General features: G+C 47.9%; 2 protein-coding genes across 2 annotated transcripts; one reads left to right on the forward strand and one right to left on the reverse strand.

The window, feature by feature from the left end:
• The first annotated feature begins 726 nt into the window (after positions 1 to 726).
• On the forward strand, positions 727 to 4623 carry CSUI_003526 (uncharacterized protein). The gene is made up of 4 exons (XM_068063722.1): positions 727 to 1534; positions 2685 to 2902; positions 3423 to 3527; positions 4442 to 4623. The coding sequence occupies exons 1-4, from the start codon at positions 1234 to 1236 to the stop codon at positions 4583 to 4585; spliced, it is 768 nt and encodes a 255-aa protein (XP_067924303.1). The 5' UTR covers positions 727 to 1233; the 3' UTR covers positions 4586 to 4623.
• A 2212-nt stretch (positions 4624 to 6835) lies between these two features.
• On the reverse strand, positions 6836 to 8508 carry CSUI_003527 (cdp-diacylglycerol--inositol 3-phosphatidyltransferase 1-like). Its single transcript, XM_068063723.1, has 2 exons — positions 7972 to 8508; positions 6836 to 7375 (listed from the first exon to the last, which is right to left on the reverse strand). Exons 1-2 carry the CDS (start codon positions 8177 to 8179, stop codon positions 6894 to 6896), a joined length of 690 nt encoding a protein of 229 aa, XP_067924304.1. The 5' UTR covers positions 8180 to 8508; the 3' UTR covers positions 6836 to 6893.
• Positions 8509 to 9156: the final 648 nt, after the last annotated feature.

Here is a 9156-nt window from a genome sequence, read left to right on the forward strand (position 1 = left end):
TCGGCTTCGTTCGTAGAATGAGATCACGCCTACATCAGGGGGATTGGCCCCCGAATGGAGGAATGCTCGGAGGAGTCCGAGCATTCCTCCATTCGTACACGTTCTTAGTTTGAAGCGTACGCGAAACTCAAAGTGTTTCTCCGGGTTTTCAGAATTAGCGGGGACACTACAACTCGAGTGTTACGCTTACCTTGCTTTCATCTCGGATGCGTCCTCTCGTGCCGCTCTACTGGCCACTGGCAATAAAAGTTTGGGCGGAAAGATGACCAATCATAGATTGGTTTTGAAGTCCTCGGAACTCGTGAGGAGTTGCTGAGAAGCCGCTTTAGGATATTGGGATGTTGACCGGTAGGATCCACTGAAAGAAGCGAGCCAGGTCAACCCAACCCGTCCTTGCTGAAACCATAAATTTCAGGTGAAAGCAAAGCAAGCCAGCCCTCGCACTGTCGCACCATAACAACACACAGTGAACTGTTCTTTGGTCGCTTTAGAAAGAGAAACAGACGCCCAGAGAAAATCTGGTTCTTACAGTTACTTACCAGTAGATGTTCACGAGAACTAGCTAATCGCAGGATGATCCGCCGCACCTTGATTGACTGGCTGAAGGAAGTCAGCTTCTTCCGATGGGTGCATGCGGCGTCTAAATCAATTTCATCCCACTGGGGGTGCTGCCCCTCTTGTGAGCTTCTCTTTCGCGTTCACCGCATGCATGAAATTCAAAAAAGAAAAATCAGTAGCCTGGCCGAACTTCGGCAGGAGAGTTCTCTTCTCACCAGTAGAAACAAGCACTCCTGCTGCGAGCCTGTCCGGCTGCGCGTTGATGAGCATTTGTCTCATTCGAAAGCTCTTCCACACCTTCTGTGAGATCTGGGCCTTGCTGCAATCTTGCCGTCTTCCAGGTTCTTCTTTCTCTATCTCCGTCCAGCTTTCCTGTTCTCCTTTATGCTCTGAACCGTCCCGATTTGTTTTCACATCTCTCATCCCGTCTCCCATCTGTGTAATTCCTTTTTCTTCTTCTTACCGTAGCCCGTCCTTCCCGTTAGCCTTTCCTTTTCTGCTTGTGTCTCCCTTCCTGGTAGTGTCCCGTTCGTCTTTCTACCCCGCTCCAGTCCGGTTTTTTCCTTCGTTCCCCGTTCTTTCTTTTTCGCAACTCTACGTTGACAGGCTTGTTTCGCTGCAAGTGATACAGCCTTCTTTCTATTCCTTCTTGTTGTCCCCCCTGCTGTCTCCAAGATGTCTTCATTTGCTTCCCTCTTCCGGTGTATTGCCACTTGTTCGTTTGCCTGCAAGGAGATGTCTTCTTCCTCCGCACCCTTTTCTCCCGCCCGCCTCGCTCGGCGCAAGACTTCGCACCTTCCTGTCTTCTCTTGTGCCCTTTTCCTCCTTCTGTCGTTTACATCGAACATCCTCCCTCATATCACGGGAGCCTCAGCAGCATACTTTTATGTTCAAGAATCTCAAGACAAATGCTTCATAGAAAGTGTTCCTGTTGGAGTTGCTCTAACTGTCACTTACAAAAACCCAGACAACCCGGGTGAGTAAAAGACTATCGATAACTGCATGCAGGCGTTTTCTCTCGTTCTGCTCAGACCTCACAAGCCTTCTTAAGGAGCGATTCTTCTATTTCCAGACCTCCAGGCAGACAGCGACTTCCCTCACTTCTCGTGTTGACAGGCTGGCACTCCTTTTTTCTCGCATGCCTCTCTTAGGAAAGAGAGAAGACTCCCTCCGTCTGATGGATAGATATTGCCGTTATCTCCGTCAGTGTTAGGCGTCTCTCTCCTTTTCGTGGCATGTTAACATAAATCCCTAGTTGACCAGGGACTTTTGACTTTCACGCTGGGTGGTGCGAGGTGGAGCCAGGAGTATGTTCTTTTTGTACGAGTCGTCTGCCTCCCTGCCGGAGAAATGCACGAACCTTGTAGAGTTTTCTAAGATGCATTTGTCCTTAGAAAGATTCACATACTTTTTCCTCTCTTTTTTTACCAGGGGTCTTTGGAAGATGTCCCCGTAGTGGCTGCCCCTCATCGTAAATATGTCTTATCTCTGTGTTTACACATTTTCTTCAATCTAGATGACGGAGACGGGTTTTTCTTTGGCCTCTCTCTCGCTCTGAAAAGAAAGAGACTACTGACTATCTGAGTCGACTCGATAAAGGCATGAATATAGGGTTTAGGTATCGCACATGCATCGACTGAGTGTCTTGCCTCCCACCTTCTTTCTCCGTGCCCGGACCAAAAAAGCATCTGCTGATCGCCTGAGCCGTTGGTATTTATACTATACATCTGAATGTACATATGTTTATATTCGTACATGTGGGTATGTACATTTGTATAGAGGTTCGTGCATGCACGTTACACATTCGCTATACAAAGAGGTAAATCGCGAGATTCAATAAAAGCGGCTGGAGACACAGAGAGATACCTCCCACACACCTGGCTCGTCAGTGTTTGTATATGAATGTGTCTTCTTCTCCCTCCGTCTTTCCGAAGTGAGAGAAGATCAACTAGACCTTCTAATGTTCTTCTTATCCGTTTACTTTAATCGAACCTGTCTCTTCTGATCGTTATACACAGCAGCCTCGTAGCTACCTATCACCATCATCTCAGGTGTATGTATCTCCGTCTTAGGAAAGAAACTGGTTTGGCTTTCATATCCCTTCTATATGTTCGTTCCCTCTTTAGGCGTCACGTGCAGTATCATCTTCAAAGATCCAGGTGGCCGATCTGTCTTCAGTAAAGAAGTTCTCCCTACAGAGCCAGAAGGAAAGGTCTCACATATGACTGCAACGGCAGGAGAGTATAAGATTTGCATATCATGCGTCTCCTCCAAGTGGTTCAATACTCAGCTCCTCAAGTGGTCTGTCTCTATTGAGCTAGGAGATACAGATATCAATCTGGAGGTAAGAAGAGTTCAAGAAAAGAAAGTCTTGTTCTGGCGTTCTTCCCTTCCCTGAAGGGCACTAAAAAACAAGATTTCGCAGCTCGTTTCTGCTCATCTCGTGAAGACACCGTGCTAATTTGGCTGAGAGAATTTCACATAGATGGCAGAGAAGAATATCAGGGAATAGAAGTCTCCCCTTTTCCCTATGGAATGGTACGTAGAGATGCAGAGAGGGGAGAGAGTTCTACACTGGACAGGGTGTATATGAATACTGAAGTAAGCCTGTTTCGTTTTCCACATAGTCTCCTTTTCTTCCTCTTTCCATGTATGTATTCAGGTGTATAGATAGAGGCCAGTGTACCATCTGACGTATGGCGAGTGTCTAAAGTGTATGTTCACCCGTGTTGTACATGTACCTCCCTTATGTATATATGTAGATCTAATGTGTACATACATCTGTGTATGTACACCGATATATGTGGGCTTATATAGTAACCCTCATTTTTCTTCGCACCGGTCATGTATTGCTTGCTCCGTAGGAACTAGCGAAGAAGGATCAAGTCGACTCCCTTCAGCTGAAGTTACAAGCCATATCGAAGCGTCTCGAGACTATGCAAGCTGAGAATGAATATGAACGTGTACAGGTAATCTCACTGTCTTTTGTCTTCGTCTCTCACTGCCAAGAAATCTCTCCCAGGCACATGTATCTACCGATTTCCTACTTGTATCCTATGTCTTCTCTACATCTATCTATAGATATATAGACTTGGAATCTCAACTGCCGTACTACTGCGATCTTTTGAGGAGGAAAGCTTCTCCTTCTGTCTTCCTGGTCGAAGATATTAGAAAGGCATTTAGACGGTCTTTCACCCCCCCTTCCTTCTCCCATCGTGGGCAGTCCTCTATACGGAAACGCCAAGAAGTTCGCGTGTCCGCAGTGTAGCTGGGAGGTTGCTATGTAATACATTCTTTGTAAGACGTTGCTTAGGCAAGTCTATGGTGCAGTTCCTTCATCGGAAGCTTAGATGGTTCTCCTCAGCCTAGGCTCAGAAGGCATGTCGCCTACGAGGAAAACATGCGTGTCTTCGACTAGGCAAGGAAGTTCAGACTGAATTGTGTGCATGCTATTGATCTCCGGTAAAGATACTCATATAGATCATGCATTGATACACATACATACAAATGTATTCATGTATGTGTAATGTCAGTGTGAAACGGTCGGTTGACGTCAACGAGTCACTTTCAAGGAGAACAGAATGAAACGAGGGACTATTTCTCTCTCTCTTTCCTTAAATCGAAGCAGTGTATACATGGATTCTTTCATCACGGGACCGAGTCTTCTGTATGTCGCCGGAGATGTAAAGAAAAGCTGCCCAGCATGAAGGAAGGAAGGTGATCTTCGATCCTCGTAGGTATCGCCGAAGAAAGATTCCTATCTTGAAAAGAGTTCTTAAGTGGACTATCATGATGAGATTCTATGCGAGGGGTATCTACTCCGTGGTCTTATTTTGCTTTGTCTGTCTTTCTCTCCCTCTCTTTGTGTTCGGACTCTGTTCAGGAAGAAAGATTTCAACGAACCAATGAATCTATCAACAGCCGGGTTGTCTGGTTTTCCGTGCTTCAGCTCCTTCTCCTATGTGGTACGACACTCCTCAGTGTCTTCTACTTGATTCGATACTTCCATTCGCAGAAAATCATCTGAGCGGATCAAGACGACCCCTCTTGCTCGGGGGACGATGAGCTCCTCTCTCTCCGTGGTTTTGCATGTGGTCCTTTTATGGCTTTTCTTCTTGCATAATATGGGGCTCATGCATCTGGGCATCTGACGCATCTATGCGCACTGTTGGCAGCACCGAGATGGATAAGAAAAGGTGGAATAAATCGATCTCCCTTGAAGGCTTCACGTGCCGCGCCTCGGGAGCTCTTTTGAGTCTCCTAGAAGTGTTGTACCAGAGTGTATTGTCATAGGAAAGAGAAGCAAGAGATGCCTTCATACCATAAGAGGGTGATCCTGGTGTCATGTTAGTCTGTGAAAGCTGACTCGCATGTATGTATAAATACATATATATATATATATATCTGCTTAGCGTCGAGACTTCACATGCATGAGATCGCTTTGAGCTGATCGTGTGTTCGCTAGGTTTTGCGTGGTGGAGGTGCGGCTTTCTTGGGGACAGAGGTTTCTCGTCGAGAGAAAAATCAATTTTAGGAGAGTGTGCCATGCGTATGTACACCTGAGGTTTTGGGGTGTGGTGATGCGTGACGTTGCCTGACAAACTCCTCATGCTTCTATTCCTCGTACCAACCGAAAGTACTGACCCAGTACTGTTCCTTCTCCTCATACTTTTCTTCGTAAAAGCTTCGAGGGCGAAAGGTCTTCCCTCGTCTACTGTAGTCTGCGTTTCTGTGGTCTATCCATGTATATGCTGTTTCTCTCCGTCTACATCTGCACGGGCACTGCAAATCAGATGTCATTGGAACTCGTGCTGGGTTTTCGGAGTCCTTTCTTTTATACCTTCTGTTACGAGGAAAGCTGAGGGGCAAGGCACAAGGTTCTGAGCCGTTACATGCGCTAAGGTATGTATCTTTTTCTTTGATCTAGCTAAACTGTTGTACGATCTCTCAAGTTTCTCCAGTGTCTACTTTGGTTCGAGTGTATGAACAGTTGACGGAAATGAGAAGGAAAGACCACATTCGACTATCCCACACACGTGCTAGGCTTCTTCATTCTCTTTCAAGGCCATGCGCAACGCAGGGAAGAGGGCAAGACAAAAGAAATCGGACACCTTGTGACAACAGCCCCCAAATCGCGCGGCGAGCTGACTGCAGCAGAGAAGACCGCCAACGCGCCTATTGATAGTCACGTGTGGATCAGAATAGTAACAACGGAGTTATAGTCAGTCCACTTCGGACACCTCGACGCGACCTACACTTAGGAATGAAAGCTTCTTTGTTGTATCACTAAATAGCTGGCAGTGACTTGGTATCAAGGAAAACCGCACTACGAGAAGATGAGAGGGTTTTCTGTTTCCTCGTGGGGCTAGAAGACGGGCATTGAGCGAACCATAGCCTACCTAGTAGGTTGTGAACTAGAGGGAAGTGAGTACTAAGGAGCCCGAGTGATGGAAAGGACTAGCTTACACTCCGGAGTGTGTTCGAAGGTCCCCGGCTTGTCTCCATGGAAGTGACGCGCATCCGCTCGTACACCCAGGGAAAATGCTTTGCGTGCGGGCAGTGTCCTGGAAAAGTTAACAGTTCTGGCTTGCTGCGGACAGATATGATGAGAAGGCATCTGTCTCCCTCGTTACTGAAGAGTTGGTGACGTCCCAACTCCAGTAAATGTCGGCCTACCTCGTCATCCATATCGTAATTGTCAGTGCTCTTGTGCGGTTGTTGAGTTGACGCGAGTCACTACGCACAAGCAGCTCTTTAAAACGTACAAGGCCGCGGCCCGTGCAGCACGAAGCGCGACCAAGCATTCCATCATTCCGGATCGACTTTGGAAGGAAGTCATGGTAGCCTCACCTATTTTACTGGGGTGAGACAGAGCTTAAGGTAGCGTGGTCCGAAAGACGTGATCGAGGACTTATCGAAAAAGGAGATCGAAGGCTGCTTTCATGAGAGGCCACAGTTACTATTGACGGGTGCTGCTGGCGTTTGCAGGAGAGTTGTGGTGTGTACTTGTATTCCCAAACCGACTCTCGTTATGACACGTAGTCACGGCCTGCTGTGAGTCTAGCCCTGAAGCGACTGTCGTTATGACACGTAGTCACGGCCTGCTGTGAGTCTAGCCCTGAACTAAGTCCCGAGAAGATCTAACGGTTTTCTTTCGTATCTCGAGACGGGATTGTGCAGGGAGTACAGTTTCAAGAAGGGCTGTTCTCTTTTGCATGTCCTGTCGAGCACAGCTCTCGACTCGGGACACGGGTTTTCTTCCGGGTAGGGAAAAGAAAGGACAGTTCTGATGGCCATAGCTTTTTCAAAGACGTCAAGCCTCGTTTTCTGCTCCTTCAAGCACGTCTTCTCATATCCTTATCGACAATGAATGAGAGATACGACCCCATAAGCCAGAACTCACAAAAAGCAGAAAGCAAGCGGCCAGCAACCAGGACGCCTAGAATATAGAGCCCGTACAATTTGTATGTCTGCCCCAAGACGGTGTCAGGCGTCAACAGTCCGAAAGATTCACGGAAAACAAGTAGACATAAAGGTAAGAAATGGAGACCGGTAATAGCAAGTGCACCCCAGGGATTCCGAAAGTGGTTACTGACAACGCGGGTGATAATACCCGGCGCCTCCTCGAAACATCGTTCCTTCCAATTGTCTCGACCACAGCTGGTGCATGCGAAGGTAAACCACTCTACAAAAGCAACAAAAGCCCCTAAAGGAGCACTGACGCGAGACCAAACTGTCTGGCGTGTTAGGTTGTCTATGGCTACATCCAAGATGGCGCCGAACTCCGTAGCTTGATCCAAAGCACGCGCAGCCCAGCCTAACAGTCAGCACGCCAAATCATCACATGCGTCTCACCCACTATTCGAAGGCGCCAATCCCATGGACCAGAACCGCACATGTCAAAAGGCAAGCATCACTTGCAGATGCACTAATCTCGGGAAAGAAACGAAACCTGAGAAGGCAATCGCGAAGATGCCTTTTCTGGAATACGTCGTGAAAACAACTAAGAGTCGCTTAGCACTGTTGACAGTACAGACAGACCGGGACAGCTAGCGAATCTTCTGTTAATCTAGTTGAAACAGTGGGTCTGCTGGGGGTGTTGCAGTTGACCCCTTTTGATTGCTATGACTAGCCGCGTATCGATGCAGACTGAGGACGGAGTCAGCACCGTTGTCACCTGCATACACGTCCCGACGGACCAGCGATCTAATCAATACGAGCCGCATGCTTTACCACGAACAACGATTCTTCCAGGCATATGCTTATCAGCTTTCTTCTTGAACGATGAAGACACGAGGGGTGCACAACTACAATGCTAAACCGATGCGATCGCACGGAAAAACAGTCGCAACAGTTTCTTGCAGAGGTCAGCCTGAAGTTACTCAGGGCTTACATACTTATAAGATGCCTTACCATCGAAGAAATCCAGAGTGAAGGACGCAACATAGAGAAGGCAGTAGGTTTGAATGTCATCGGAGAAGGCAGCATTCATTACAATGAAGAGCCCCAGCCTCACAAATCCAATCAGGTTTGGAACAAAAAAGAGAATTTTCCATTTTTGAGGCGTTGGCTGCAACTCATCTCTCTCCCTTAGTGGCGTGTTCATCTCTGTGGTTGACATACTTCCAAGGCGGATGACAGTAACTTGCGTAGTATCAACACTGGGTCGTCGGCTTTCGTGGATTCCTTCCGACTCGAAGGCCGACAACAGGAACCGCGAAAAAGAATCTTAAAAACATTCTTTTCTCGGATCCGGGATTCTTCTCAAGAAAGCCCCCCCCCTTCAGGACAAACACAGACTGGCAGACACACGCGTAGACACCGTGACAACGACGATGCGAGCGAGGCAGCGCGGAAACGCTTTCACCTGTCCCATGGTTTTCTCCAGCTGGCTCGATTGTCCGTGCGTCGACAGTGAGACGAAATTGGACGCCTTATCTAAGAACAGGGGAGAAAGAAAAGAAAAAATGTTCGCACTATGCTAGGAGTTTCCTCATCTTGCATGCAACCGCCTGGAATCGAACGGCTCGAGCCCGCCGCGGGTTGGCAGCTTCAGCCCGGCACGTGTGGGGAGGCAGGAGGGGGTTCTCCCCGTCGGAGAGGGCTGCAAAGGCCTGAACGGACGCCGATTTGGGTTTGGAAAGGAGGAGAAACGTCTCTCAGTCTTCAAAACCTGAAGACTGCAACACATAATATACTACTATTGCAGCGTTGATGATTTGTGCCGTGGCATCCGGCGGGGTACCATGGATACGACATTTGCTTTTGACGTCTTTCGGTTTCACAATCGAAAGTGTCAAAAAGACAAAGACTGTATCCTCCAAGGACCGATTTACGGCAAGATAGCTGAGCTGCTGAAAAAGAAAGAAGCCGCTTTTGGGGAGGATGCCGGGGAGAACACAGACGAGCACCAGGATTGTCCGGCTTTCGTCGTGGCCTGCAGGAAGAGCAGAAGTGGGATGGGGTTGTATTCGTTCGGAAGGGTTTAGCGAATTTGAATGTTTCTGTTCCGTTTGTCACTCACGTAGAAACGTGTTCTAGTCTATGGTTTATCTTCGTGGACACCTTGTAAGTTTTCAGCCACACGGTCGCCGCTGC

Source organism: Cystoisospora suis, assembly GCF_002600585.1.
Source record: "Cystoisospora suis strain Wien I chromosome Unknown contig_1593, whole genome shotgun sequence".
Lineage (NCBI taxonomy): Eukaryota > Apicomplexa > Conoidasida > Eucoccidiorida > Sarcocystidae > Cystoisospora > Cystoisospora suis.

Coding starts and splice junctions, on each gene's coding strand:
- CSUI_003526 (XM_068063722.1), top strand. CDS start 1,234: ATGTCTTCATTTGCTTCCCTCTTCCGGTGTATTGCCACTTGTTCGTTT. Junction 1,535..2,684: donor CAAAAACCCAGACAACCCGG/GTGAGTAAAAGA, acceptor TTCCCTCTTTAG/GCGTCACGTGCAGTATCATC. Junction 2,903..3,422: donor ATACAGATATCAATCTGGAG/GTAAGAAGAGTT, acceptor CTTGCTCCGTAG/GAACTAGCGAAGAAGGATCA.
- CSUI_003527 (XM_068063723.1), bottom strand. CDS start 8,179: ATGTCAACCACAGAGATGAACACGCCACTAAGGGAGAGAGATGAGTTG. Junction 7,376..7,971: donor CACTCTGGATTTCTTCGATG/GTAAGGCATCTT, acceptor GCTGACTGTTAG/GCTGGGCTGCGCGTGCTTTG.